A 27,672-nucleotide genomic window follows, 5' to 3' on the forward strand; every position below is an offset into this window, starting at 1 on the left:
TTATGAAAAAAACTCATCCTCAATGAATACTAGCCACATCTGCATGCTACGATCATAATCATTTGTCTCATAAAGTTCGCAAAACTTTTCTGGAAAATTACAAAAAATTACAAAAGTATTATTTTACTGCAATTTCGAATAATAATAGAAGCATATAAATATTAAACTTTTTTATAAATTTATTGTACGTATATAAAATATTATTTCAAATATTTTAAAACATTTAATATGTATACTTTTAAATTATTTTTTATATATATTTTTAAATTATTCTAAAAAAAACTGTTCACATATCCGTTGAAAAGATGAACACTATAAAAAACCATCAATTGCTGTAATGAAACTTTTCAGCCGTACAGGAAGTTCAACGTTCAATTCAAAGTATACATAAACGTACAATTTCAACCAATTTTCTCATCATTTCGTAAAAATTCAAACCGCTATTCAACAATCCCTCAGTTTCAATAACATCGATTCATTTTTAAATTTGCATACATATTTAACATTTCATGTACGCAAGCGCAAAACTTCCATGAAGTTTCGTCGTATGCAATAAAATCAGTCATAAACAAAGTTTTCATTCGATTGAAAAATGGTCCAAATCAGAAACGCTAAAGAAGGCATAAACCATACCTTTTGGTTCGCATATCCGCTCTCGAGAATGCTCGGCTATTGGCCATTGAACGTCCCCTCTTCCGCGTTTTCCAAAGTTTTAAATTCCTTTACAATTTTTTTCTCGTATTTGCTGCCGTTGCTAGTCTTGATTCCAGGCCTTCTGTACGTATTTCTGAAAGAGAGAAATGGAAGGAAAAAGATCAAAATGCTGATGCCACACATCAACAGTATAGCACAAATGACTAAATATACGATTATATTACGACGGACGAAGGAGCTTAGTAAATTATTGGACGAGATAAAGAAGGATTGGTCGACAGCCACGCAAGAGAATCGACGAATTTTCAGCGAGAGGGCGTCCATCGAGCACAAGCTGACGATGATAGTAGCGATCACTATATACGGTGGAGGTTTCTTGTACAGGGCGATTCTTCCACTTTCGAAAGGTAGAATCGTTTTACCCAACAACGTGACTATAAGATTGTTACCTTGTCCGGGTTACTTCGGCTCCTTGGACGAGCAAGTTACCCCGAACTACGAGATAATCTTTACCCTGCAAATACTCGGCGGGTTTGTCACTCATACAGCTGTATGCGGCATTAAGAGTGCTTGCTTGATGGTGTGCATGCATATGTGCGGTTTGCTAAGAATCTTGACCAACAAACTGATGGATCTTACGAATGACAATGATGAACGAGTTGTGCAGGAGAAGATCGTGCATATCGTTGAGTATCAGACGAGGATCAAAGAGTGAGTTTCGAAGGGGAAAAATTTACGGGTAATTGTAGGATAGAATCATTGTGATAGAAATTACGTTTCAGATTTTTGAATCACGTTGATCAATTCGTACCCTATGTTTATCTTATCGAAATTTTTGTCGGAGTACTGATTACGTGTATACTTGGTTACTGCATAATCGTGGTACGAAAGATTCGATGCATTATATCGAAAGTGATGGTAATTTCAGTAACTATATTGTCTTTTAGGAATGGGAAGACAGCGATGCCATGGCTATAATAGCTTACGTTGCCTTGCAAACAACTTGCGTCTTTGGCACCTTCTCGATATGCTATGTCGGTCAACTTCTGGTCGACGAAGTAATCTATTATTACTCGTGAAAAAAAATATACAAAATATTAATTTGTTAGTATATTTATCAGGAATTTTATGTTTGATAGAGCGAGAGTGTTAGAAAAACGTGCAATACATTGAAATGGTATCGATTACCTACAAAAAAGGCACGCAGCTTGATACTGTTGATCATTATGTCGAATTATCCAATAAAAGTCACTGCAGGAAGACTTGTGGACGTATCCTTAGTCACGTTTACTAGTGTAAGTATCAAAACGTAGACTTGTGTATTCTTACTTTTTGCACATGTTGCTACTTATTTTTTAGATCATTAAGAGTGCTGTGGGATACATGAATATATTGCAACAAGTTACTTAAGATTTTACATTTATGAGAAAAATATAAAATTTACCATACGCTTGAAATTATCCAAAAATGAAATAGTGAACTATGTATAATAACTTGTTTCTATCAAATGTTATATACTTTATTACTCCAACGTGTGATAAATTTTTGTATTTGTCTTATATTTGCCATAACGAAACGAATATATCTATATATAAATACTACTATACTATACCATATATATAAAAAATTATTAAAATAAGAAACATTATTATTGTTAAAAAACTTATTTAGAATTTATAAATATTAAATTCTTTCAAAATTATAATCGCATACAAGATATTTTTTATCAAAAGTTTTAACTTTAATTTTAAAAAATTATTATAATATTATTTTAAGTGATGAATAGATGAAATTTATGAAAAAATATTAAAGTGCGTTTATGAAACTTCTTAAGATGCAGTGCAAATAATTTCAATTTTTTGTAAAGGAATTTAACATAATATATAGATAAAGAAAAATTACTTGTTTGAAGAAATCTGTGAATTTTCACCACAGAGGCAAATATCGGTCACAGTATGATGATAGACATAACGACTGCTATATGTAGTTCTAGTATCGCTTATTGAATGATTTTTCCAAGGTAGAAGTACTGATACTCACCAAGAATTCTTCTACTAGATAACATGATTATAAGATATATTATTATAAGATAGATACTATATTTTGGTTCCTACTATAGATACTATATTTAATACGTGATTTTTAAGAATATCGAATTATTTTTACAAGTTTTTGTTGGATTTCTCAACTATTCTCTACGTTATTTATTTTAATATGAATTTAGTATTGAACATTTTTTTCACAGCAATTATTTCGCACATCATATTAAACTGGTATTATTTTTTGGAAAAAAAATCCAGTATTTAATACCGTTGATCATTATGTTCAATTATCCTATAAATTTTATAATTGTCAAAATGCTAAATGTATTTTTCATCGACGTAAGTATTAAGAATATTATTTTTTATGTTTTCAAATTTTTATGTATCCTGTAAAATATATTTATTATTATTTATTTAAATAAGTTATTTAAATATTTTGCGAGAAATTACTTAACGTTTCACGTTAATTATAAAATCCATGAAATATAATATAATCAAAGGCATAGAAATACATTTTCAATCACAATAATTAAAATAGTATGAAAATATTTTCTCGATTACATTTTTTTCATTTATCTGTTAAGCTATTTATTGTATTTTATATTTAAAAAAAATGATAATATTTTGTTTGCTTTTACATAAAATTTTAATCATTATAACGTAATATACTCGCAACTCATGACAATTTACATACATAATATTTGCACATTACTTACTATTAATTTATTAAATTATGTAGTTTCCAAATATGTTTGATATATATTGAATAAAGTATGCGAGAATCCAGGAACTCATTTTTCATTTTACAACTATTTACAGTTTGATTTTATTTATATGAAGATATTATATTATATTCTTTATCATATTTCACGGTGGCCGTCACGTTTTGTACTGCTATCAATATCGACAAATAATATTTTTTATAAAATGAAATACATGATATACTACAGTTGATTGAAGATAATATGACACGTGTTCTTAAGCATATATTCAAGTACATATTCATCATGATATGAAATCGTACAGAGAATTTTAAAATCGTTTATACATTATTTTTCTTTTAATGTAGAAATTATGAAAATTCTCCTTTTATATAGAATTTCAATAATTGGCCCATAATTATAGAAAACTTCTCCCCCATGAATATTTTCATATTTGCTCTCCACAATGGTCATCATTCATTCTATCGATTATAAACTTCGCAAAACTTTTCTGGAAAATTGCAAAAAATTACAAAAATATTATCGAATAATGATAGAAGTAACGAATATTGAATTTTTTCACAATTATTACGTACATAAAATATTTTTTCAAATATTTTGAAATATTCAATTTGATATATTAAAATTATCACAATGAAAAAATGTTCGTTTATCCATTGAAAAGATGAGTATTACTAAAAAAATACTAATGTTATTACAATGAAACTTTTTACTCGTAGAGGAAGTTGAGCGTACAATTCAATCGTAAACGTGTAATTTCAACCAATTTTCTCGTCATTTCGTAAAAATTCAAACCGGTATTCAACAATCCCTCAGTTTCAATAACAGCGATTCATTTCTAAATTTACGCACACGTATTTAATATTTCATGTACGCAAGCGCAATGAAGTTTCCCCAAAGAAGCAACATTGCCGTATGCAACATGGTCAGTCACGAACAAGCTTTCATCCGACTGAAAAATGCCTCGAATCAGAAACGCGAAAGAAGGCATAAATCATACCCTTTGCTTTGCATATCCGCTCTCGAAAATGGTCGGTTGCTGGCCACTGAACATCCCATCTTCCACGTTCTCCAAAATTTTTAATTCCTTTATAATTTTTATCTCGTACTTGCTCTCATTGATAGTCTTGGTCCCAGGCCTTCTGTATCTATTTCTGAAAGAGAAAAACGGCAGGAGGAAGATCAAAATGATGATGCCACTTATGAGCACTATCGCACAAATGACTAAATATACGATACTGTTGAGACGAATGAAGGAATTTAGCAAATTATTGGACGAGATAAAGAAGGATTGGTCGACAGCCACGCAGGAGAATCGACAAATTTTTAGCACGAGGGCGTCCATCGAGCACAAGCTGACGACGGTAATAGCTATCACTATATACGGAGGAGGTTTCTTTTACAGGATGATCCTTCCACTTTCGAAAGGTAGAATCGTTTTACCCAACAATGTAACTATAAGATTGTTACCCTGCCCGGGTTACTTTGGCTCCTTGAACGTTCAAATTACCCCGAATTACGAGATAATCTTCACGCTGCAAATTCTCGGCGGATTTATCATTTACACAGCTCTGTGCGGCGTGAAGAGTTCTTGTTTGATGCTCTGTATGCACATGTGCGGTTTGTTGAGGATCTTGACGAACAAGGTGATGGAACTCACGAGTGACAAGGATGAAAAAGTCGTGCAAGAAAAGATCGTGTACATTGTTCAGTATCAGACGAGGATCAAAGAGTGAGTATCTTTATTTTTTTTTTTTGAAGAAAAGGAGAGAGCACGAAGATGCGCGGTGAATCGTATGAATTAGAAAGAATTACGTGATCCAAATTTTGATTTCAGATTTTACAATTACGTTGATCAATTCGTACCCTATGTTTATTTCATCGAAATGATTGTCGGAGTATCGATTACGTGTGTACTTGGTTACTGCATAATCGTGGTACGAACGAAAGATTCGATTCATTATATAGAAATATGATGGTAATTTCAGCAATATATTGTCTTTTAGGAATGGGAAGATAGCGATGCCATGGCTATAACTGCTTATATCGTCCTGCAAGTGACTTGCGTCTTTGGCACATTCTCGATATGCTACGCCGGTCAACTTCTAGTCGACGAAGTAAATTATCTAATGTGTTATCGAATTGGGCAAAAATATATTTAATATTCGTTTGGATATTTATCAGAAATTTTGTTTTTAATAGAGCGAGAATGTTAGACAGGCGTGTAACACGTTGAACTGGTATCGATTACCTACAAAGAAAGCTCGCAGTTTGATATTATTGATCATTATGTCGAATTATCCGCTAAAAGTCACGGCAGGAAGAATTATAGACGTATCCTTGGTCACGTTTACTAGCGTAAGTATCGAAACATTAGACTTTTATTTTTATTTTTTGCACGTATATATGTATATATAAATATATTTCTGCTATTACTTTTTAGATCATTAAGAGTGCAGTAGGATACATGAATATACTACAACAAATTACTTAAGATTTTACGTTCATTAGAAAACTCTTTTAATCCACCGCAGTAACCGAGGATGATCCTGAACTATGTATAAAGCACTTGTTCACTTTCTTATCGAACCAAAATTTGAATAATTGAACCGCAATTACGAGAAATTTTGTATAATTTGTTCCTGTGTTGTACTCTTATATGTGTTTATCATAATGAAAATAATCGCATTTATCCACTGTAAACTAATATCCATCGATACGATATTTTATAAGATTACAAATCATTCATGATTATGCATTTATGAATATTAAATTTTTTTAAATATCGTAATTGCATATAAAGTATTTTTCTAACTTATATAAAATATTTTTTATCAAAAACAATAAGTTTAATTTTAAAAAATTCAAATATCGAATAGATGAAAAAATATTAAAGTGCTATTACAATGAAATATCTTCATGAGATATAATTTATAAAACTTATATGTCATTGTGATTTTCACTTCTTCATGAGAGCAAACAAAACGATTACAGAATAGCGATAAAGACATTGCTATTTATGACAATATGTATTCTTTCATTTTCAAAAGACAGGATTTTTATCGGATAACATGACTATATTGCAAATTGAACCGTTTATACATGTTACATATTCTTTAACAATTTACACAAATTACGAAATTATTTTTACGATACAAATTCTTGATGGATTTTTCAATTTTATCACTCTGTGCAATACTACAGGATTTAATGGAATGCTTTGCAGTATAGTTTGTTGACGATTCTACATAAATAGGATAAATGAATCTTACCAGTGAAAGAGATAATTGAATCCGCAAAGATTATGAATACTGTTGAACATCAGAAGATTAAAAGGTGAGTAGAAATTCGATGTACGTTATGTATGGATATTTTATCTGAAAAGAGATTATATTTACAGATTAGAAATTATTTGTATATTAATAGAATGCATGATGATTGAAATATGATTTCAGCTTTTAACTCACATTTTATCTTTATTTTCGCAAGAATATGTGTATGCACTTTAGACATTGTCTTATATTTCAATATTCTTCATTCACACATTTTAGTTGAATATTCCTAAAACGTTAATTACAAGATAGTTATTCTATAATATTAATTATATTTTAAGAAAATAATAATAAAAATAATAATAATACAGTTTTGGTAGTTTTTTTTATTAGAAAATAATTTTTATTTTTTATTTATTTTTATTTATATGATAGTGTCTTTATTCGAAGAGAGATATACTTGTTCTTCTGCGTGTTCTAGAAACAATTTTATTAAAATGATATTATCGATACGATTGAATAGAACTGTCATTTTTTTGTCGCATTTCACGATGCTTCGCTATAGTTATCAATGTTTCTAAGAGTATTAATAAATTATATTTATTAAATTGATGAACAGGATACATAGTAATTGAAAATAATATGCACAAGTATTCAAGCACATACACTTTGCTATAAAATCATACTGAGAGATTTGAAATCATTTTTATATTATTTTCTATTTTATGTGAAATTTCAATAATTGACCATAATTATGTAGAAAACTTGTCCCCCATGAATAGTGGGCTTTCATATCTACTTACTACAATGGCAATCATCAATCCCATCAACTATAAACTTCGCAAAAGTTTTCTGGAAAATTACAAAAATATTATCATAACTTCAAATTACAATAGAAATAATAAAATAAACGCAAAATTTTTATAATTATTAAATATATAAAATATTTTTTCAAATATTTTACAATATTTGATTAAATATTTTAAAACTGTTATAAAAAGATCGTTCATTTATTCAATGAAAAGATGAATACTACAAAAATCACTATTATTGCAACGAAATAGCAGAGGAAGTTTACCGTACAATTCAAGCATAATCCATACATATAATTTCAATCAATTTTATCATAGTTTCGTAAAAATAAAATTGTTTCAATAGCAGCGATTTATTTCTCAATTTGCAAACGTATTTAACATTTCATGTACGCAAGCGCAATGATGTTCTTCAAAGGGCGATATTACCATATACAACATGATCAGTCACGAACAAGCTTTCATCCTGAAAAATGGTCCAAATTAGAAACGCGAAAGAAGGGTTGAAGCATACCTTTTGGTTTGCATATCCGTTCTCGAAAATGCTTGGTCATTGGCCACTGAGCGTCACTTCTTCCGCGTTTTCCAAAATTTTAAATTCCTTCATAATTTTTATCTCGTATTTATTGCAAATGATAGTCGTGATCCCAGGCCTTCTGTACGTATTTCTGAAAGAGAAAAACCCAAAGAAGAAGATCAAATTGCTGATGCCACATCTCAACAGTATCGTGCAAATGATTAAATACACGATTTTATTACGACAAATGAAGCAAATTGGCAAATTATTGGACGAGATAAGGAAGGATTGGTCGATAGCCACGGAGGAGAATCGACAAATTTTCAGCACGACGGCATCCATTGAGCATAAGCTGACGACGATAATAGCGGTCACTGTTTACAGTGGAGGTTTTTTCTACAGAATGATTCTTCCATTTTCGAAAGGCAAAATCGTTTCGAACAATATGACTATAAGATTGTTACCTTGTCCGGGTTACTTTGGTTCCTTGGACGAGCAAGTTAGCCCGAACTACGAGATAATATTCATCCTGCAAGTTTTCGGCGGATTTGTCATTTATACAGTTGTATGCAGCACCAAGAGTATTTGTTTGATGCTGTGTATGCATATGTGCGGTTTGTTAAAGATCCTGACGAACAAAGTGATGGAACTGACGAATGACAATGACGAACAAATTGTGCAGGAGAAGATCGTGTACATCGTGGAGAATCAGATAAGGATCAAAGAGTGAGTATCGAAAAGAAGAAAGGAAGATGTATAGTTATTAATTGTACGAATTAGAAAGTGTAATTTGATCTACGAAAGTCTTCCTTTCAGATTTTTGAATCAACTTGATCAATTCATACCCGCTATTTATCTTATCGAAGTTTTTATCCAAGTACTTATTATGTGTATCATTGGTTACTGTATAATCATGGTAGGAACGTTACATATAAAAAATAATGTAAATTTCGATAACATATTGTTAGTTATATTTTAGGAATGGGAAGAAAGTAATGGTATGGGTATACTTACTTATGTTATCGTCCAACTAACTTGCTTAATTGGCACCTTTTCGGTATGCTACGTCGGCCAACTTCTACTTGATGAAGTAAATTATCTCTTGCTCATGGATAAAAATATAATATCAAACATTAGTTTGATAGGATATTTAACAAAAGTTTTACCTGTAATAGAGCGAGAATATTAGGCAAGCATATATTACATTGAAGTGGTATCAATTGCCTATAAGAAAGTCGCGCAGCTTGATACTGTTGATCATTATATCAAATTATCCAATAAAAGTCACGGCAGGAAAAATTATAGATTTATCTTTAGTCACCTTCATTAATGTACGTATAAAAATATTAGATTCATGCACATTTTTTGCATATTTATTTGCATTTATTTGCATTTATTTTTAGATCATTAAGACTGCAGTGAGTTACATGAATATATTACAACAAATTACTTAAGATCTTACGTTTTTTTAAGATTAAGATTAAGGACTCATGAAATCTATTACACAATTCATGCAATTAGCCAAAAATGAATTATGTATTCAGCACATATTTATTTTTTTATTAAATTAAAATTTAAATAATTGGATTTAAGTAATTAGAGAAGAAAATCGTGTATAATTTTTTCTTCCAGTATCCTTTTTATTTTATATTTATCAAAGAATAGTAATAATTGTAAACTTTATAAACGATACGATATTCTGGAGATTTATAAATCAATGTCGTTATGCATCATGCTAGAAATTCTCTCACAATTATCATAAATATATATTTGCATGTAAGATATTTTTCCAAATATTTTACAATTTCTATTAAAAGTTTGATTTTTAGAAAATTATCAGAATAATAATATTCGAAGTATCGAGTATTTAAAGTTTGCAGAAAAATAAAGTACTTCATCAACGAAATAATTTTCTATGAAATGCAATTTATGCTAAAGATGTACACAACCAATTTTCGTAAAAATTTTCATAAATATAAAAAAAAAATTTAATTATTTTTACGATACAAATTCTTAATATTTTTGATTGATATTAGATGATATTTTGACGACTATAGTTTAATGAGGATTTTAATAAATAAGATGAATGAAAATCTTACCAATCTGATAAAATTGAGACAAGACTTGTACTTATGAAGCTTGCGGACATTATTGAATATCAAATGAAGATTACAGAGTGAGTAGAAAGTCAGTATATGTTGTATGTATATTTTATCCCGAAAAAGATTGTTTATAAATTAGAAATTATTATATCAATGGAGTGCATGATGATTGAAATATGATTCTTAGATGCAGTTTAGACATTGCCTTATCACATCACAATTAAATGTTCCTGAAAATTACAAGATAATTATTTTTTGAGTGTAACATTATTTATGTGTTAAAAAAATATTAATGAGAAAATTTCAATAGTTTATTTTTATATTGGAGTTCTTATATATTTTTTTATATATTTATTGCATTGATTAATTTCTCATCGACAAAATATAAAGTACATTATATATTATAAATAATTTACATATAAATATGCTTTACGTTAAACTGATATTTCAGTATTTGATAATTATTATATGTCAATTATACTGTAAAACTAATTAACAGATAAACATATTTTTTTATGTTCTGTAAAATATATTTTCTAAATCATGAAGATTGCATCATTTAATTTCTTTGATATGGCTCTCATCTCTTACATGTCAATAAATGTATTAAAAAAGTTGCAAGAAATTACTTAATGTCTTACTTAAGTTACTTAATATTATCCACAATATCCATGAAATATATCAGAGACATTATAAAAATATTTTCTAGATCATTTTTTTTTATCTATTAAGTTATTATCATTCTTGGATTATATTAAAAATTGAAACACAATATTTTATCTGCTCTTATAAAATTTTAATCATTATAATATAATTGTACTGGCAATCTTTTGTATACATGATACTTGCACATTACTTACCATTATGGTAATCTGTTTTCAAATGTTTGATATCTGGATATATTGAACAAATTATGCAAAAATTTGAAAACTTATTCTTCACTTTTAATTTATTTAATTTACATATTCAATATTTTATTATATGATATATGATCTTTATTCGGAGATACGATTCGTTTTTCTGTGTGCTTCTGGAATAGCTCTATCGATATGATATCATCAATATCGTTGACTAGAATTATCCTTTCCTATATTTCACGATAGCTATGATGTTCCGCTATAGCCATCAACGCATCAACAAATTATTTATAGAACGACGCATATGATACACAATATTTAATTGAAAATAATATTGTGCTCTCAAACACATTATGGTTTCCACAATCGTTTAGAGCTTTAAAACCATTCTTACATTATTTTCCATCTTATGTGAAATTTCAATAATTGAACATAATTATGTGGAAAATTGCCCTCTATGAATACTACCATTTCATCTGCTCACTAAAGTGGTAATCATCAATCCCATCAACTATAAACTTTGCAAAAACTTTTCTTGAAAATTACAAAAATATTATCGTAACTTCTAATTACAATTAAAGAAATAAAATAAATATTTAATTCTTTTATAATTATCATATAAAATATTTCTTAAATATTTTAAAATATTAAATTCAAAATTTTAGAATTATATTTCAGAATCATAAAAAAATTTATTTATTTACTGAAAAGGTGAATCCTAAAAAAAAAACATCAGTGTTATTATAACGAAACTTTTCCGCAGAGGAAATTCACCGTACAATTCGAGTATAATCCATACGTATAATTTCAACTAATTTTCTCAATCCTTTGGTAAAAGCTCAAATCGCTATTCCCTCCGTTTCAATAATAGCGATTCATTTCTTTGTACATGTATTTAACATTTCATGTACGCAAGCGCAATGAAGTTCCCTAAAGGGCGATATTATCGTACGCAATATGGTCAGTCACGAACAAGCTTTCATCGGATTGAAAAATGGTCCAAATTAGAAACGCGAAAGAGGGGTTGAAGCATACCTTCTGGTTTGCATATCCGTTCTCAAGAACGCTCGGTTATTGGCCACTGGTCTCTCCTTCCGCGGTTACCAAATTTTTTAATTCCTTCACAATTTTTATCCTATATTTATTGCAATTGATAGTCTTGATCCCAGGCCTTCTATACGTTCTGCAAGTGAAAAATGCCAGGACGAAGATTAAATTGCTGATGCCACATCTCAACAGCATCGCGCAAATGGCTAAATATACAATTATATTGCAACGGGCGAAGGAATTTAGCAAATTATTGGACGAGATAAAGAAGGATTGGTTGATAGCCACGGAAGAGAATCGACAAATTTTCAGCGAGAGGGCGTCCATCGAGCACAAATTGACAACGGTAATAGTGGTCACCATGTACGGTGGAGGTTTCTTTTACAGAACGATTCTTCCACTTTCGAAAGGCAAAATCCTTCTACCGAATAACATGACAGTAAGATTATTACCTTGTCCGAGTTACTTTGGTTCCTTGAACGAGCAAGCTACGCCCAATTACGAGATAATTTTCACGCTACAAGTTCTCGGAGGATTTATCATTTACACAGTTTTATGCGGCACCAAGAGTGCTTGTTTGATGCTGTGTTTGCATATGTGCGGTTTGCTGAAGATCTTGACGAACAAGATAGTAGATCTTACGAATGACAGTGATGAACAAATTGTGCAGGAGAAGATCGTGCACATCGTTGAATATCAGACGAGGATCAAAGAGCGAGTATCGAAAAAGAATACAGAGATTAATTGTACGAATTAGAAAATTTAATCCACGAAAATCTTCATTTCAGATTTTTGAATCAACTTGATCAATTCGTACCCGCTATTTATCTTATCGAAGTTGTTATCCAAGTATTGATTATATGTATAATTGGTTATTGCATAATCATGGTATATATAATGATTCGATGCGTTATATTGAAAATAACGATGATTTCAATGATATATTATCAGTTGCATTTTAGGAATGGGAAGACAGCAATGCTATGGCTATGGTGATTTATGTTGTCTTCCAAGTAACTTGCGTCATTGGCACCTTCTCGGTATGCTACGTCGGTCAACTTCTACTTGATGAAGTAAATCGTTTTATTATTACTTATAGGTAAAGTGTATTGAGTACTAGTTTGGATATTTAACAGAAATTTTACCTGTAATAGAGCGAGAATATTAGACAGGCATATAACACATTGAACTGGTATCGATTACCTGTAAACAAGGCGCGCAGCTTGATATTACTGATCCTTATGTCACATTATCCAATAAAAGTAACTGCAGGAAGAATTATGGATTTATCTTTAGTCACCTTCACTAGTGTAAGTATCAAAATATCAGACTTATACACATTTTTTGCACATGTATTATTACGTATTTTTTTTAGATCATTAAAAGTGCAGTGGGATATATGAATATGTTACGTACAGTTACGTAAGATTTTATGTTTTTTAGAAGATTCATGAAATCTACTATATCTGATTAGCCAAAAATGATATTGAATTATGTACACAGCACTTTGTTCACTTTCTTATCAAATCAAAATTTAAATAATTGAATTGCAATTATGAGAAAATTGTGTATAATTTTGTTCCTCCAATGTACATTTCTCTCAACGAAATGGTAATAACCTATTCATTTCAAATTTCGTAAACGATACGATAAGAAATTACACGTCATGCTTGAATTATATATGTTATTTGAATATTAAATCCTCTCACAATTATTGCATTGTAGGATATTTTTCCAAACTTTAAAAATTTTTTTATCAAAAATTTCGATTTCGATTTTAAAAAATTATCAAATTAATAATATTCGAAATATCAAATATTTGAAATTTATAGAAAAATATGAAATTGCTATGACGATACTTTTCCATGGGATACAATTCATGCAGTATTAGGAATATATACATAATTTTAACTAATTTTTCTATTTATAAAAATTTGCGTTATTCTTATAACAATGTTTTATATTTAAATTTGCGTGTATAATTTATCATGAAGTATCGATTACAAAATAATAATAGGAACAACATATTTTATCAAATGTTAGTTATCAAGTGATTTTTTTTGAAAGATAAAATTATCCTTTATCGAATAACGCTGCTATAAGATATATTTTTTAATGACTTATATCAAATTACGAGTTTATTTTTATTATATAAACTCGCTGGATTTCTCAATTATACTATTCTATGCAATACCATAGAATTTAGTATAATGTTTTGTCTATATATGTGCAATTTATTATGGATTCTAATAAACAAGATGAACAATCTTACCAGTTCATTTGATGGAAGTGAGATATATATAAGAAGTTCGCAGATATTGTCGAATATCAGATGAAGATCGTAGAGTGAGTACAAATAATTGATTAAAAATTTGATATATCGTATATGAATATTTTATATAGAAAATGATTATATTTATATTAATGGAGTGACAACAACGATTGATTTCAGCTTTTTATTTTACGTTTTATGTTTGCGAGATTCTTGAATACGTATACAATGTTGTGATCGTAAATATTGCCTTATCATGGTATGGTTGAATGATCCTAAAAAAAAAAAAAAAAATTAGAGAATGATCATTTCTACGTATAATATTAATTATATTTTAAGAATAAAAAACAATAACAATGCAACTTTAATATATTTTATTTTATATTATATATAGAATTTTTTATATATTTTGCATTTTAATCATTTATTACATTAATTCAATTATCGATAAAGTGCATTATTTTGTCTTGAACATTCTTTTCAGTGTTCAATAATTTCACGCAAATATGCATTATGTTAAACTGGTATTTTTTTGAACGAAGAAAGCTTAGTATTTGATATCGATGATCATTATGTCCAATTATTTTGTAAAACTAATGATGATCAAAGTTATAAATGTATCCATCTTCATCATCTATGTAAGTATGAAGAAAATTATATAGTTTTCTCCTATTCATAAATTTTATGAAATAAAAAAAATAATATAATTAGAGAGATAGAAACATGTTTTCTATTATATTTAGAGACAAAAATATTTTTTCGATCATTTTTTTATGTATGTAAATTATTATTGGTAATTAATTGAATTATTGAACTTGTTTTGTGTTAGATATTTTTAAAAATCGTAATTACAATATCTCCTTTTTTTTAATATAAAATTTTAATAATCATAATATAAATTCTATTTGCATACCTGACATTTGCACGTTACTTTTTATTGAGATAATTTATTTTCAAATATCTTTAGTATTTGTATTGAAAAAATATTTGCAAGAAAATGAACTCTCTAATTTATTTACGATTATTTATATTTCGATATTTTTTTATTAAATTAATTTTATAGATTAATTTTTCGGAAAATAGAAAGGAGCACGTCCGTTCTTTTCTATGTTTCGAAAATAATTCTACTAAATCGATCACTAATATTGTTGACAATCAATTGTAGCCACACTTGTGATAGTTGTGATCAACAAATTATATTTGTTACATAATGAAGCGTATGATACACTGCAATTGAATGAAATTATATTGAACATAAATGCATTTTCAAATTTACAGAAAGTTTCAAATCCATTTTCATATTGTTCTTCTTCTATCTTATATGGAATTTTAATAATTGATTCATAATTACGTAGAAAACTTGTCCCCCACGATATATTAAACCCTTTCATATCTGTTTCATCAAAGTGGTAATCAATCATTCTGCAAACTGTAAACTTTGGAAAATTTTTCTAGAAAATTACAAAAAATTATAGAAATATTATCGTAATTTTGAATTATGGTAGAAGTAATAAAAATATCGATTTTTTCACACGTATATAAAATATTTCTTCAAATATTTTAAAATCATCATCAAAAAATCATTCATCGAAAATCATAAATACTACGACAAAATATCAATGTTATCGTAACGAAACTTTTCATCTACAAAAAAAAAAAATTCATCATAAAATTCAATTCACGTAAACGTATAATTTCGACTAATTTTCTTATTCTTTCATACAAACTCAAATCTATTCTATAATTTCTTCGTGAATTAAGAACTGTTTCAATAACAGCGATTCATTTCTAAATTTGCATATTTAACATTTCATATACGCAAGCGCAATGAAGCTCTCTAAAGGGGTGATATCATCGTGTCCAGTAACATCAGTCACGAACAAGCTATCATTCGATTAAAAAATGGCCCGAATTAGAAACGCGAAAGAGGGCATAAGGCATACCTTTTGGTTTGCATATCCGTTCTCGAGAATGCTCGGCTACTGGCCATTGAGCGTCTCATCATCCGCGTTCGCCAAAATATCAAATTACGTTATAATTTTTCTCTCGTATTTGCTCACACTGATATTCATGGTCCCAGGCCTTCTGTACATATTTCTGAAAGTGAAAAACGGCAGGATGAGGATTAAACTGCTCATGTCACACATCAACGGCATCGTGCAAATGGCTAAGTATACGATTCTATTGCGAAAAACGAAGGAAATTGCCAAATTACTGGACGAGATAAGGAAGGATTGGATGACAGCCACGGAGGAGAATCGACAAATTTTCAGCACGAGGGCGTCCATCGAGCACAAGCTGACGATGGTAGTGGTGGTCACCATGTACGGTGGAGGTTTTTTTTACAGAGCGATTCTTCCACTTTCGAAAGGCAAAATCGTTTTACCCAACAACGTGACTATAAGATTGTTACCCTGCCCGGGTTACTTTGGCTCCTTGGACGAGCAAGTTAGCCCGAACTACGAGATAATTTTCACGCTCCAAGTTCTCGGCGGATTTGTCATCTATACAGCTGTATGCGGCACCAAGAGTATTTGTTTGATGCTGTGCTTGCATATGTGCGGTTTGTTGAAGATCCTGACGAACAAAGTGATGGAACTTGCGAATGACAAGGACGAAAAAGTTGTGCAACAGAAGATCGCCAATATTGTCGACTATCAGAACAGGATCATAGAGTGAGTTTCTGAAAAGAAATACGAAGAATTGTTTAGTAAGAAAGTGCAACGTGATCGAAATATGATTCATTTCAGATTTTTGAACGAGCTTAATCAATTCGTGCCCTCTGTTTATTTCTTCGAAATTATTCTCGAAATACTGATCATATGCATAATTGGATACTGTCTTATCACGGTACGAACGAAAGATTCAATGCATTGTAATGACGATGATATCAATGATATATTTTTTAGGAATGGGAAGACAACAATACTATGGCTGCAATAATTTTCGTTGTCTTCCAAATAACTTGCTTCATTGGCACGTTCGCAGTATGCTACGCTGGTCAACTTCTAGTTGACGAAGTATATCTTTTTTTATTATTATTTATGGATAAAAACAAATCAAATATTATTTAATAACTAGGACATTTATCAGAATATTTATCTTTAATAGAGCGAGAATGTTAGACAAGCATGCAGCACATTGAACTGGTATCGATTACCTGTGAAAAAGGCGCGCAGCTTGATACTATTAATCATTATGTCGAATTATCCAATAAAAGTCACGGCAGGAAGAATTCTAGACGTGTCCTTAATCACTTTTACTAGTGTGAGTATTAAAACGTTGGACTCGTGTTATTATTTTTTTACATATTTTTTGTTACTTACTTTTTAGATCATTAAGAGTTCAGTGGGATATATGAATATATTGCAACAAGTTACTTAAAGTCGTACGTTTGTTTAGAAAACTACCATGAAATCTATCATGCGATACGTTAGCCAAAAATGGTATTACTATGTACACAGCACTTTGTTCACTTTTCTTTCAAATCAAAATTTAAACAATTGAACTGCAATCATGAGAAAATTGTGTACAATTTTGTTCTTTCAGCATACCTTTTGTATTTATTTTATATTTATCACGACAGAGATGGTAACAGCAAACTTTGTAAACGATGCAGTATTCTAGAAAATTATAAAAAATCATCATTACAACTTGTGCATCATGTTAGAACTTACAATATAATTGTAGATATTTTTCCAAATATTTTACAATTTTCTCATCCCAAACTTTGATTTCGATTTTGAAAAATTATCAAGATAAATATTAATCGAAAGAGTTCAAGTTTATGGAAAAATAGGTACAATTACAAGTTTCTCCATGGGGTACTATTCATGCGATGTTAGGGATATACAGGGATAATTTCAATCAATTTTCTCATTCTTTCGTAAAAATTCAAATAGCTGTTTCGCAATCTTTTCATGCTTCACGATTATTCTAATAACAGCAATTCGCATCTGAATTTGCGAACATATTTAACATTTCATCACACGCAAGCGCAATGAAACCTTTGGAAACGAGTATCATTTCTCCAATATTGCCAGTCACGTACGAGCTCTGATTTGATTGTCGTTAAAAGGGAAGTCAATGGGACAACCTTACTCCTTGAAACTCGTGTATCCGCTTTTGAAAATATTAGGCGCCTGGCCAAAATCCTCGCCATCCTCCGTTTTATCAACAATTCTGAAATGGTGTTTAATATTTATCTGTTATCTCATTCAATTGATGGTGTTGATCCCAGGGATTTTGTACATCTTCCTGAAAGAAGCAAATTTAGGCGGAAAAATTAAAATGTTTGTCCCGCATATGAACGGTATCACACAAGTGTCCAAGTATACGATTCTGTTACGACAAATAAAGGAATTTAACATAATATTGAAGGAGGTGAAGAGAGATTACTCGTTGGCCAGCGACAAAAATATGTGGATTTTCACCACAAGGGCATACATTGGCCACAAAATGATGATAGCAATAGCGATCGCTATGTACAGTTCTGGTGTCGGTTATCGGATGATTCTTCCATTCTTGAAAGGAAGAATTCTTCTACCGGATAACACGACTGTTCGATTGCTACCGTGTCCCGGTTACTACATGTTTCTCAACGAACAAGTTACACCGAATTACGAGATTATTTTTACCATCCAAGTTCTCGGTGGTTTTCTCAATTACACTACTCTGTGCGGTACTACGGGAATTACTACGATGCTTTGTCTACACATGTGCAGTTTATTGAAGATACTAATAAACAAGATGAACGATCTTACCTGTCAGTCTGATGAATGCGAGACGGTTGTGCGTAAGAAACTCGCGGATATTGTTGAGTACCAGATGAAGATTATAGAGTGAGTAAAAATATGATACATGGATATATATTTTATATTATGGAATAGATTGTATTCATATTTATGGAGTGCACGAAATCTCGTTTCAGCTTTTTAAATCACGTCGAACAACTCACGTCTTATCTTTATTTTTGCGAAATTCTCGAATACGTGTGCGGAGCTTGCGTGATCGGATACTGCCTTATCACCGTAAATGATCCTGAAATATAAATTATAAGGTAGTTATTTTTAGTGCGGTAGTATAACGTTGGCTATATTTTAGGAATGGGAGAACAGTAACGCTGCAGCTTTAATAGTTTATTTTATTTTGGAGTTCCTTTGTATATTTTGCACGTTAACGATTTGTTATATTGGTCAACTTCTCATCGACGAAGTACGTTATTTTTACGAGTATAAATATAGTGCAAATATAACGCGAAATTGTGTATATATTTTAAATCTTATTTTTTTATAGAGCGATAAAGTCAGACAGATATCTGTAACATTGGATTGGTATCGATTACCTGTGAATGAGGCGCGTGGCTTGATACTGGTTATTATTATGTCGAATTATCCAATAAAAGTCACAGCTGGCAAAATTGTAGATATATCGTTGATCACGTTTACCGATGTATGTATTTATAAGAAAAATTAAATTTCCTTTTCATACATTATTCTAATTATATTTTCCAGATCGTAAAGACATCTGTAGGATATTTGAACATATTACGAACAGTTGCTTGAGCTCACTTTTTGAAACAAATACGTGCGATACAACAGGAAGCAGTCGACTGAGATTAAAAGATAATTTTCATATTATTGTCATTTTTATTTTCTTCTATTTTTTTTACAGAACTTTGTGTGTAACTTGTTCCCCTCGCGTATAAAACCCCCTTTCACATTTATTTACCATTCCTGTAATTATGGTTCCCGTGTAAACTTTGCAACCAATAAAAACATTTTTCTGGAAAATCGTAAATCCGTGAAAGTTTACATGTTTAATTTCACTACAAGTACGTGTGTTCACAATATTTTAATGTTTTTCATAAAATTTATATATATATTCATATAATTATACGTATGCTGAAAAGAATTATTAATTATATTTGTTCATTATTTTACATTTTTTTATTTTTTTTTTCATGTTGTGAAAAATTAACATGATCAAACTATTTCTTTATATATAACAATAGCAAATGTATTAAGTATTTAAACTGATTTTACATAAACATTTATGAGAAATTTAAATATTTAAAATTAGAATAAAATTTATATATTTAATATATAAAAATATACAAAATATTTAAAGTAAAATACAGATTGTATTAAGAAACCGATCCATTCAGATTTTATTTCTTTATTACTATGTAATTTATATAAATATATAAATATACTATTGAATATACCATTGAAAAAATATTACCTATTCTTGGTGAACTTTTCTAAAACCGCTTTCAAAAAAAGAAATAGCAGATACTATAAAACTTCTCATAGAGAGCAAGCATCGCGAGCAGCGGTAATTTCATCCAATTTTCTTATCCTTTTGTAAAAATTCAAAACATTATTCCCCACATGCATTAAAATCGTTTCATATTTGTGGATATTTAAATCTTTATAACACGCAAGCGCAACGAAGTCTCCTGAAATCATTGATGTCTCCTGTCACAACATAGACAGTTCCATTCTATCGATCATTAAAATGTCTCGAGTAGGGAAAGCGGAAAATGGGATGAGGCATACCGTGTGGTTCGCGTATCCGCTTCTGAGAATACTGGGCGCATGGCCAAACCGCGTCTCATCTTCCACACTTTCAAAGATTTTCAATTGGTACTTGATATTTACCTGTTACACGTTGCAATTAATAGTATTGGTTCCAGGATTTTTGCACGTATTTTTGAAAGAGAAGAACGGGAGGAAAAAGATGAAAATGATGATACCACAGGTGAACGGTTACCTGCAACTATGCAAATATTCATTAGTGTTACGATGGACTAATAAATTGAGAGTCTTGTTGGACGAGATGAAGGAGGATTGGTTGAACACCACGGAGGAAGATCAATTGATATTTCGCGCGAAAGCGAGTTTTGGGCACAGAGTGATGTCGATGATCGCGATCGTCACGTATAGCGCAGGTCTGGGTTATCGAACGATTCTCCCGCTTTCGAAGGGGAGAATCCTTTTACCCAATAACACGACTAAGAGATTGCTACCGTGTCCGGGTTATTTCATCTTTTTCAACGAACAAGTTAGCCCGATTTACGAGATTATATTCATCATCCAAGTCCTCGGTGGACTCCTTACCTATACCATTATGTGCGGTACTATTGGCATGTGCGTGATGTTTTGTCTACATTCGAGCAGCTTGTTACGCATTTTGTTGAATAAAATATGCCAGCTTACGAAACAATTGGATGTGAACGAGGTGGTCGTGCACGAGAAAATTGTGGACATTGTGAAATACCAGACGAAGGTGAAAGGGTGAGTGAATGAAGAAAAATGAAAATAGTTTAAGAGATGTAATGTAATTAATTTGATTTCAGATTTTTAAAGAATGTCGAACAACTCACGACATACCTTTTTCTTCTCGAGATCATGGTCGAAACGAGTATAGGGTGCGTGATTGGATATAACGTTGTCACGGTATAAAATGATCATCTGTTTATACTATGAACTTGTAGTCTGTGAAAATTAATGTGTAAAAGTTATAGTGACAATTAAATTGTGCAAAAGGAAAATAGTGATTTTACTTACGATAATACTTGTAATTTTAGGAATGGGAAGATAGTAACGCAGCAGCTATGATAATTCACCTTATGATGCAAGCATCTGTCATCAGTTGCACATTCATAATGTGTTATGTCGGTCAAACTCTCATTGACGAAGTATACTATGCTTTTATATACAATGCTTTTTATGCTCTCATGGTTATCACAGAAATTTTGTTTTAACCATTATTTTTGTCAGGGCAATAATGTTAGACAGATGTCTATCACGCTCGACTGGTATCGGTTCCCTGTAAAAGAAGCACGGAATTTAATATTAGTGATTATTATGTCATCTTATCCAGTAAAACTCACAGCAGGAAAAGTTGTAGACATATCTTTAGCCACTTTTACCGACGTATGTATCAAAATATTAAATTGTGTTTCACATATCTCGTACATGGATCTGATTTTATATTTCAGATCATAAAAACAACTGTAGGATACTTGAACATGTTGCAAAAAGTTACCTAAGTTATCATATTTTTTGAAATAGTCAAATATCTGTTGAAACATCAGTAATAGCCATTCTTGTCCACTTTGAAATCGATAAAAATTTCTTTTAAAAGATATGAAGTATTACATTACATAAGTAAGATTTTTACATAAAAATTTCCTTGTAAACAGCATACACAATCTGTAATTTTTTTTTCTTTTAATTTCGTGCTTAATTTTATCCATAGCACTGATAAAATATGTCTTCCAAATCACGTTCATTTAAAAAAGTCAAAGTTTTTATATTAAGTATAGCATAATTCTATTTTATATTTTTAATATATAATTTTAAAAATCGATGTTACTGCCCCCGTTTTACGTAGAATTTTAATAATTGAAACACAAGAGTTCCCCTTTACTTACTATCACTGTAATAACCGTTCGTAACCCGTGTAAACTTTATGGACAGTGAAAAACGTCTGGTAGAAACTACAAATCATTGCAAACTCGAAGTCGTCAGATTTTCAAACACTCAATTCAATTCAATTCTCTTCTGAAAATAACACACAATTCCATTTCTTCGAACATTATCATAACAAATATCATTTCTTCAACGATCAAAGATATCAACGGTATATCAATATATCAAAAGAAAAAAAAAATTCTACTCTTCCGATACACAATATCGTTTATTCATCGAAAAACCTATGCTCTTTGAGGAAAGTTCAAACAGGTAATTTCGTTCAATTTTCTTATCCTTTTGTAAAAATTCAAAACCCTATTCCACAATCCACATGTGAAAAAATCGTTTCACGGTAACAATTCGACGGTTGAATTCGCGGATATTTAAATTTTTAAACACGCAAGCGCAATGAAGTCTCGGAAATCATCGCCATTTCCAGTTACGATGCGCAGTGGAGTTACGTTCAACCTATCATTCGTTCGACCGATCATTAAAAAAATGTCACGAATAGGGAACGCGGAAAATGACATGAGACACAGCATATGGTTCGCGTATATGCTTCTGGGAAAATTGGGCGCATGGCCAAATCGCGCCACATCTTCCATTTTTTCGAGAACTCGAAACTGCATTTTAATTTTTATGTGTTATTCGGTGCAACTGGTTATACTGATACCAGGCATTCTGCATTTTTTTTTGAAAGAGAAAGACAGCAGGAAAAAGGTGAAGATATTGATACCGTTGATAAACGGTTATCTGCAATTGTGCAGATACTCGTTGGTACTACGATCGGCGAAGAAATTATGTTACTTGTTAAACGAGATGAAGAAAGATTGCACGAATATCTCGGAAGAGGATCGCTTGATATTTCGTAGCAAAGCGAGTATCGGGCACAGACTGATGTCAGTGGTAGCGATCATTATGTACAGTGCAGGTTTGGGTTATCGAACATTTATTCCTCTTTCGAAAGGTAGAATACTTTTGCCGGATAACACGACTATTAGATTGCTACCGTGTCCCGGTTATTACATATTTTTTAATGAACAAATTACTCCGAATTACGAGATAGTTTTCATATTGCAAGTCATCGGTGGACTATTTAGTTATACAATTATGTGCGGTACGACTAGTATGTGCGCCATGCTTTGCTTGCATGCAAGCAGTTTGTTGCGTATTTTAGTGAAAAAGATAAACGAGCTTACGAAGCAGCCGGATATTAACGAGAGTGCTGTACATATGAAAATCACGGATATTGTTCGTTATCAGACGAAGATCAAACAGTGAGTGAAAACGAAAAAAGAAAAGTTGATATTTTAATGTAGTTTAAAAGATTATGTGTACTGTAACTGGAAGTTGATTTTAGATTTTTAAATGATGTTGAACACATTACCACGTATCTTTTTCTGCTCGAGATCATTGATGAGACAGGCATAGGATGCGTGATTGGATACTGTGCTATCAGGGTATGAACAAAAGCTTCTTTTAAAGATAGAATTTTTTTTTTTCCTTTTTTAAATGATCCGTAACACGTCATTGGTAATGTTTCAGGAATGGGAAGATAGCGATTCCACAGCTGCGATAATCTATCTTTTGTTAGAAGCATCTGTATTCGGTGTCACTTTCACGATGTGTTACGTTGGTCAAATTCTCATTGATGAAGTATATGTGCTTTGTTACATTTTGCACACTTTCATGATAAGTGTCACACGTTTAAACTTCATTCAGGGCAATAATGTAAGAAGAATGTCCATCACGATAGATTGGTACCGATTTCCTGCGAAAGAAGCACGAAATTTAATATTGGTGATCATTATGTCGTCTTACCCAGTGAAACTCACAGCGGGTAAAGTTGTAGACATATCTTTATCTACTTACACCGACGTACGTATCCAGAAATTAGATTTCTCCATTTTTTATATTAAGTTAATTCTGCTGGGTTCTAATTTTATTTTCCAGATCATAAAGGCAACAATGGGATACCTGAACATGTTAAAAAAAGTTACCTGAATTGTTATATTTTATAAAATAGTCATATATTTTTGTGCCCAAAAGGATTTTTTTAGAAAATTACAAAATTATATTGTCATAAAATATTTATATATAATTTTCCCACAAACACACTCAAAGAATTTTCCACAATTTTTACGATATTGATTCTTGCAATTGCTATTACGATAAAACTTTTGAACTATACTAAAGCGCGTAATAAATTGTTTTCTAACTCACGAAGACGATCATTCGATCAAAGTAACAGTCATTTTGTATTTCTCTATGAAATCGTTTCAACTTACATTCGAAACAGATAATTTCAAAAAAACATTACCACATTACTTTCTATGTTTTACGCAGAATTTTAATAATTAAACCGCAACTGTAGAATGTAACTTGTTCCCCTTTACTTACCATCTAGATAATAACTGTTCGTATTGCACAAACTTTACAAACAACGTTTATTGAAAACTTCAAACCACTGCAAATATGATATCGTCAGATTTCTAAATACGTATCTCAATTTTCTGCAATTTCACGAAATCTGCTATAAAAAATTATATATTGACGCTTCTAGAATTTATGCAAACATTTTCATAATTTTCATTTTTTATCATTCTTCTTTTTTTAATTACTAAAAATAAGAAATGTTCAATTTAAAAAATTTCACTCGTGACAATACCTTTTGTCCATGGAATAACTTGCGCCATTTGCGGAAAGTTGAAACGGGTAATTTCAACCAATTTTCTATTCTTCGATAAATTAGTTTCAATGATATGAATTCAATGTTGAGTCCGTATACGCAAGCGCAATGTTTCAATACCAAGCCGAATTCCAGTTTTGCTATATGCGCGTGACCAGTCACATCGACGCATTCAATCATGGAAAATATATCTGAAATAGCAAAGGCAGAGGAGAATTTGAAATACGCCACAAGATTTATGAAACCGATTTTGGTAACGATCGGTGCATGGCCGATTTCATCTTCTACCTCTTTCTTTTTAAAAGTACTCCAAAGATTGGGGAATATATTCACATATTTCCTTTTTTTTCTGATAATGATTCCAACTTTGATGTACGTGTTTCTGAAAGAGAAAAACAGCAAGGTGAGGTTAAAGCTCATGGGGCCAATTATTAACTGTAGCATGCAGTTCTTCAAGTATACCATTATTCTTTGGCGAAGAAAAGAGATCCAAGAAGGATTACACGCGATCAGACATGATTGGATACAAGCCACGGAAGAAGAGCGATTGATTTTTCGCTCGAAAATGAAGATCGGAAGGAGGGTTGTCTTGATCGCTGCGTTCACTATGTATGGCGGCGGTTTATGCTATCGGACGATCCTTCCCCTTCTGAAGGGAACCATCATTACTGCTGACAATATTACTATTAGACCGTTACCTTGTCCCAGTTATTTCATTATTATAAACGAACAACAATCGCCAATTTACGAGATATTGTTTATGCTACAAGTTATGGCTGGAATGGCAAGTTACGCAGTGATCAGTGGTACTTGTGGTATTTCCGCACTGTTGGTCCTTCATGCGTGCAGCATGCTGAGGATCCTGGTGAATAAAATAAAGAAATTGGTGAATAAATCGGATATGTCCGAAATGACGCTTCAAAGAAAAATCATGGATATTGTTGAATATCAAATGAAAATAAAGAGGTGAGTAAAAATTTTGAGATTGATGAATTTGGAATGAGAATTGAGTTAAAATAAATTAGAGAAGAAAAAGAAAGATTTTTAGTTATATTTTAATACATGTAATTTTTAACAGATTTTTAAAAAATATTGAAACAGTTACAGAATATATATGTTTAATCGAAATGATCGGTGGTACGTGTCTGATCTGTCTTGTGGGTTATTGTATTCTAATGGTATGAGCATGTTAAATATTTCAAGTTTTTAGGAGTATAGGATAAATATATTTTAGGAATTGGAAAATGCTAATACAACGGCTGTCGTGGTCTATATCACGTTACAAATATCTATAATCTTCTGTGTTTTTATACTTTGTTACATTGGACAAATGCTTGTAGACGAGGTACAATATTTTCTTTTTTCAACTTACATTTGATTTTTTCACTTTTATCCTAAATCCTAAATATTTTTATTAACAGAACTACATTGTAAGCCAAGCATCAAGTACAATAAATTGGTATCGCCTTTCGATCAAAAATATGCGTTGCTTGATACTAATTATTGCTATGTCTAATTATCCAATGAAACTCAAAGCTGCCAGAATGATGGAAATGTCTTTAATTACTTTTACTGATGTAAGTACGAAAGAGAAATTAAATCTCATTGAAAAATTAAATTTATAAAATTAACATATTTTTTAAATGACTTCATAGGTTATGAAAATGTCAATGGGATATTTGAACATATTACGTGAAGTTATTTAAAATATTATTACTTACGTGCAAGTTTCCCATTAAAAATTATGTAGAAACAATTTTACATCACATATTCTGGCTTTTTTAATAAAAAAAAAAAGACTCGGCAATGTCCGATCATGTGTCTTCTTCACTTATGTACAATTTATTTTACAGTTTATTTTATTATATCTGATTCAAACATTCTCAAATATATAATATATATTCGAAAATTATATATACAGTATTGAAAAGAAAAATGTTTCAAATCTATCAAAAATTTAAATATATCTATAAAGCGTGTCTCAAAGATCGAATTATAACTTTATTTATATCCCTTTGAAAAGAAAACGGTAATTATATGTTCGTACTTCGTTCTATGATCTTTTCCTTCGCTTTTGAAAAATTAATTTCTAAACTTATGATTATCGTCAATGAAAATACACAAGGGGAAAACAAATAGAACACTTTCCACTTCTAGTTTCTAACCTCACTGCGCAAGCGCATGATCCAATGAACTTTTCGAACGA

At 30.7% G+C, this 27,672-nt stretch overlaps 9 protein-coding genes and 1 long non-coding RNA gene across 14 annotated transcripts; 9 read left to right on the plus strand and 1 right to left on the minus strand.

Annotated features, from left to right (window-relative positions):
• Nucleotides 1-61: 61 nt before the first annotated feature.
• Nucleotides 62-2,239, plus strand: LOC107996661 (odorant receptor 85b-like). The gene is made up of 5 exons (XM_017054836.3): nt 62-1,365; nt 1,437-1,536; nt 1,602-1,712; nt 1,794-1,949; nt 2,014-2,239. Exons 1-5 carry the CDS (start codon nt 593-595, stop codon nt 2,062-2,064), a joined length of 1,191 nt encoding a protein of 396 aa, XP_016910325.2. The 5' UTR covers nt 62-592; the 3' UTR covers nt 2,065-2,239.
• Nucleotides 2,240-2,246: 7 nt separating this feature from the next.
• Nucleotides 2,247-27,321, minus strand: LOC107994628 (uncharacterized). The gene is made up of 29 exons (XR_009828822.1): nt 27,188-27,321; nt 25,929-26,328; nt 25,755-25,848; nt 25,446-25,657; nt 25,178-25,310; nt 24,650-24,754; nt 22,195-24,548; nt 21,869-22,130; nt 21,692-21,796; nt 20,858-21,077; nt 20,541-20,757; nt 19,642-20,200; nt 19,061-19,337; nt 18,394-18,554; nt 17,852-17,920; nt 16,513-16,980; nt 16,241-16,394; nt 14,298-14,572; nt 13,229-13,291; nt 12,478-13,086; nt 12,014-12,161; nt 10,982-11,696; nt 10,119-10,351; nt 7,769-9,185; nt 6,886-7,542; nt 6,691-6,795; nt 4,419-4,572; nt 3,413-3,908; nt 2,247-3,083 (listed from the first exon to the last, which is right to left on the minus strand). It is a non-coding gene; the product is annotated as an uncharacterized LOC107994628 (long non-coding RNA).
• On the plus strand, nt 4,011-6,043 carry LOC107996659 (odorant receptor 4-like). Its single transcript, XM_017054833.3, has 5 exons — nt 4,011-5,150; nt 5,256-5,355; nt 5,425-5,535; nt 5,621-5,776; nt 5,862-6,043. The coding sequence occupies exons 1-5, from the start codon at nt 4,378-4,380 to the stop codon at nt 5,910-5,912; spliced, it is 1,191 nt and encodes a 396-aa protein (XP_016910322.1). The 5' UTR covers nt 4,011-4,377; the 3' UTR covers nt 5,913-6,043.
• Nucleotides 7,976-9,622, plus strand: LOC107996658 (odorant receptor 4). Its single transcript, XM_017054831.3, has 5 exons — nt 7,976-8,745; nt 8,836-8,935; nt 8,999-9,109; nt 9,195-9,350; nt 9,423-9,622. Exons 1-5 carry the CDS (start codon nt 7,976-7,978, stop codon nt 9,471-9,473), a joined length of 1,188 nt encoding a protein of 395 aa, XP_016910320.1. The 3' UTR covers nt 9,474-9,622.
• LOC107996662 (odorant receptor 4) lies at nt 11,824-13,589 on the plus strand. Its single transcript, XM_017054837.3, has 5 exons — nt 11,824-12,739; nt 12,814-12,913; nt 12,988-13,098; nt 13,180-13,335; nt 13,401-13,589. The coding sequence occupies exons 1-5, from the start codon at nt 11,973-11,975 to the stop codon at nt 13,449-13,451; spliced, it is 1,185 nt and encodes a 394-aa protein (XP_016910326.1). The 5' UTR covers nt 11,824-11,972; the 3' UTR covers nt 13,452-13,589.
• LOC107996655 (odorant receptor 4-like) lies at nt 15,828-17,817 on the plus strand. The gene is made up of 5 exons (XM_017054827.3): nt 15,828-16,972; nt 17,048-17,147; nt 17,207-17,317; nt 17,409-17,564; nt 17,631-17,817. The coding sequence occupies exons 1-5, from the start codon at nt 16,200-16,202 to the stop codon at nt 17,679-17,681; spliced, it is 1,191 nt and encodes a 396-aa protein (XP_016910316.1). The 5' UTR covers nt 15,828-16,199; the 3' UTR covers nt 17,682-17,817.
• LOC107996663 (uncharacterized) lies at nt 17,983-20,089 on the plus strand. The gene is made up of 5 exons (XM_017054838.2): nt 17,983-19,138; nt 19,228-19,327; nt 19,401-19,511; nt 19,593-19,748; nt 19,811-20,089. The coding sequence occupies exons 1-5, from the start codon at nt 18,384-18,386 to the stop codon at nt 19,859-19,861; spliced, it is 1,173 nt and encodes a 390-aa protein (XP_016910327.1). The 5' UTR covers nt 17,983-18,383; the 3' UTR covers nt 19,862-20,089.
• On the plus strand, nt 20,752-22,447 carry LOC107996654 (odorant receptor 49b-like). 2 transcript variants are annotated; one of them, XM_017054825.3, is made up of 5 exons: nt 20,752-21,595; nt 21,658-21,757; nt 21,889-21,999; nt 22,082-22,237; nt 22,303-22,447. In XM_017054825.3, the coding sequence occupies exons 1-5, from the start codon at nt 20,817-20,819 to the stop codon at nt 22,351-22,353; spliced, it is 1,197 nt and encodes a 398-aa protein (XP_016910314.1). In that variant the 5' UTR covers nt 20,752-20,816; the 3' UTR covers nt 22,354-22,447. The 2 variants fall into 2 exon arrangements, with proteins under 2 accessions (XP_016910314.1, XP_016910313.1); XM_017054824.3 differs by having other exon boundaries at nt 22,082-22,309.
• Nucleotides 22,773-25,071, plus strand: LOC107996649 (odorant receptor Or2-like). 4 transcript variants are annotated; one of them, XM_017054815.3, is made up of 5 exons: nt 22,773-24,054; nt 24,138-24,237; nt 24,323-24,433; nt 24,500-24,655; nt 24,731-25,051. In XM_017054815.3, the coding sequence occupies exons 1-5, from the start codon at nt 23,186-23,188 to the stop codon at nt 24,779-24,781; spliced, it is 1,287 nt and encodes a 428-aa protein (XP_016910304.1). In that variant the 5' UTR covers nt 22,773-23,185; the 3' UTR covers nt 24,782-25,051. The 4 variants fall into 4 exon arrangements, with proteins under 4 accessions (XP_016910304.1, XP_016910302.1, XP_016910303.1 ...); XM_017054813.3 differs by having other exon boundaries at nt 24,500-25,068; XM_017054814.3 differs by having other exon boundaries at nt 24,323-24,655; nt 24,731-25,053.
• On the plus strand, nt 25,793-27,260 carry LOC107996656 (odorant receptor 4-like). The gene is made up of 5 exons (XM_017054828.3): nt 25,793-26,432; nt 26,545-26,644; nt 26,701-26,811; nt 26,888-27,043; nt 27,122-27,260. The coding sequence occupies exons 1-5, from the start codon at nt 25,822-25,824 to the stop codon at nt 27,170-27,172; spliced, it is 1,029 nt and encodes a 342-aa protein (XP_016910317.2). The 5' UTR covers nt 25,793-25,821; the 3' UTR covers nt 27,173-27,260.
• Nucleotides 27,322-27,672: the final 351 nt, after the last annotated feature.

The sequence above is a fragment of the Apis cerana genome, linkage group LG2 (assembly GCF_029169275.1).
Source record: "Apis cerana isolate GH-2021 linkage group LG2, AcerK_1.0, whole genome shotgun sequence".
Taxonomy (NCBI): domain Eukaryota; kingdom Metazoa; phylum Arthropoda; class Insecta; order Hymenoptera; family Apidae; genus Apis; species Apis cerana.

What these genes read in the sequence shown, in the direction of transcription:
- LOC107996661 (XM_017054836.3), top strand. Translation starts at nt 593, where the DNA reads ATGGTCCAAATCAGAAACGCTAAAGAAGGCATAAACCATACCTTTTGG. An exon ending in TATCAGACGAGGATCAAAGA is followed by an intron (nt 1,366 to 1,436) that starts GTGAGTTTCGAA and finishes ATTACGTTTCAG; the next exon opens with ATTTTTGAATCACGTTGATC. An exon ending in CCTTAGTCACGTTTACTAGT is followed by an intron (nt 1,950 to 2,013) that starts GTAAGTATCAAA and finishes CTTATTTTTTAG; the next exon opens with ATCATTAAGAGTGCTGTGGG.
- LOC107996659 (XM_017054833.3), top strand. Translation starts at nt 4,378, where the DNA reads ATGCCTCGAATCAGAAACGCGAAAGAAGGCATAAATCATACCCTTTGC. An exon ending in TTGGTTACTGCATAATCGTG is followed by an intron (nt 5,356 to 5,424) that starts GTACGAACGAAA and finishes ATTGTCTTTTAG; the next exon opens with GAATGGGAAGATAGCGATGC. An exon ending in CCTTGGTCACGTTTACTAGC is followed by an intron (nt 5,777 to 5,861) that starts GTAAGTATCGAA and finishes ATTACTTTTTAG; the next exon opens with ATCATTAAGAGTGCAGTAGG.
- LOC107996658 (XM_017054831.3), top strand. Translation starts at nt 7,976, where the DNA reads ATGGTCCAAATTAGAAACGCGAAAGAAGGGTTGAAGCATACCTTTTGG. An exon ending in AATCAGATAAGGATCAAAGA is followed by an intron (nt 8,746 to 8,835) that starts GTGAGTATCGAA and finishes TCTTCCTTTCAG; the next exon opens with ATTTTTGAATCAACTTGATC. An exon ending in CTTTAGTCACCTTCATTAAT is followed by an intron (nt 9,351 to 9,422) that starts GTACGTATAAAA and finishes ATTTATTTTTAG; the next exon opens with ATCATTAAGACTGCAGTGAG.
- LOC107996662 (XM_017054837.3), top strand. Translation starts at nt 11,973, where the DNA reads ATGGTCCAAATTAGAAACGCGAAAGAGGGGTTGAAGCATACCTTCTGG. An exon ending in TATCAGACGAGGATCAAAGA is followed by an intron (nt 12,740 to 12,813) that starts GCGAGTATCGAA and finishes TCTTCATTTCAG; the next exon opens with ATTTTTGAATCAACTTGATC. An exon ending in TTGGTTATTGCATAATCATG is followed by an intron (nt 12,914 to 12,987) that starts GTATATATAATG and finishes GTTGCATTTTAG; the next exon opens with GAATGGGAAGACAGCAATGC.
- LOC107996655 (XM_017054827.3), top strand. Translation starts at nt 16,200, where the DNA reads ATGGCCCGAATTAGAAACGCGAAAGAGGGCATAAGGCATACCTTTTGG. An exon ending in GTCAACTTCTAGTTGACGAA is followed by an intron (nt 17,318 to 17,408) that starts GTATATCTTTTT and finishes TATCTTTAATAG; the next exon opens with AGCGAGAATGTTAGACAAGC. An exon ending in CCTTAATCACTTTTACTAGT is followed by an intron (nt 17,565 to 17,630) that starts GTGAGTATTAAA and finishes CTTACTTTTTAG; the next exon opens with ATCATTAAGAGTTCAGTGGG.
- LOC107996663 (XM_017054838.2), top strand. Translation starts at nt 18,384, where the DNA reads ATGGGACAACCTTACTCCTTGAAACTCGTGTATCCGCTTTTGAAAATA. An exon ending in TACCAGATGAAGATTATAGA is followed by an intron (nt 19,139 to 19,227) that starts GTGAGTAAAAAT and finishes ATCTCGTTTCAG; the next exon opens with CTTTTTAAATCACGTCGAAC. An exon ending in GTCAACTTCTCATCGACGAA is followed by an intron (nt 19,512 to 19,592) that starts GTACGTTATTTT and finishes ATTTTTTTATAG; the next exon opens with AGCGATAAAGTCAGACAGAT.
- LOC107996654 (XM_017054824.3), top strand. Translation starts at nt 20,817, where the DNA reads ATGTCTCGAGTAGGGAAAGCGGAAAATGGGATGAGGCATACCGTGTGG. An exon ending in TACCAGACGAAGGTGAAAGG is followed by an intron (nt 21,596 to 21,657) that starts GTGAGTGAATGA and finishes ATTTGATTTCAG; the next exon opens with ATTTTTAAAGAATGTCGAAC. An exon ending in TTGGATATAACGTTGTCACG is followed by an intron (nt 21,758 to 21,888) that starts GTATAAAATGAT and finishes TTGTAATTTTAG; the next exon opens with GAATGGGAAGATAGTAACGC.
- LOC107996649 (XM_017054812.3), top strand. Translation starts at nt 23,186, where the DNA reads ATGAAGTCTCGGAAATCATCGCCATTTCCAGTTACGATGCGCAGTGGA. An exon ending in TATCAGACGAAGATCAAACA is followed by an intron (nt 24,055 to 24,137) that starts GTGAGTGAAAAC and finishes AGTTGATTTTAG; the next exon opens with ATTTTTAAATGATGTTGAAC. An exon ending in TTGGATACTGTGCTATCAGG is followed by an intron (nt 24,238 to 24,322) that starts GTATGAACAAAA and finishes GTAATGTTTCAG; the next exon opens with GAATGGGAAGATAGCGATTC.
- LOC107996656 (XM_017054828.3), top strand. Translation starts at nt 25,822, where the DNA reads ATGATTCCAACTTTGATGTACGTGTTTCTGAAAGAGAAAAACAGCAAG. An exon ending in GACAAATGCTTGTAGACGAG is followed by an intron (nt 26,812 to 26,887) that starts GTACAATATTTT and finishes TTTTATTAACAG; the next exon opens with AACTACATTGTAAGCCAAGC. An exon ending in CTTTAATTACTTTTACTGAT is followed by an intron (nt 27,044 to 27,121) that starts GTAAGTACGAAA and finishes ATGACTTCATAG; the next exon opens with GTTATGAAAATGTCAATGGG.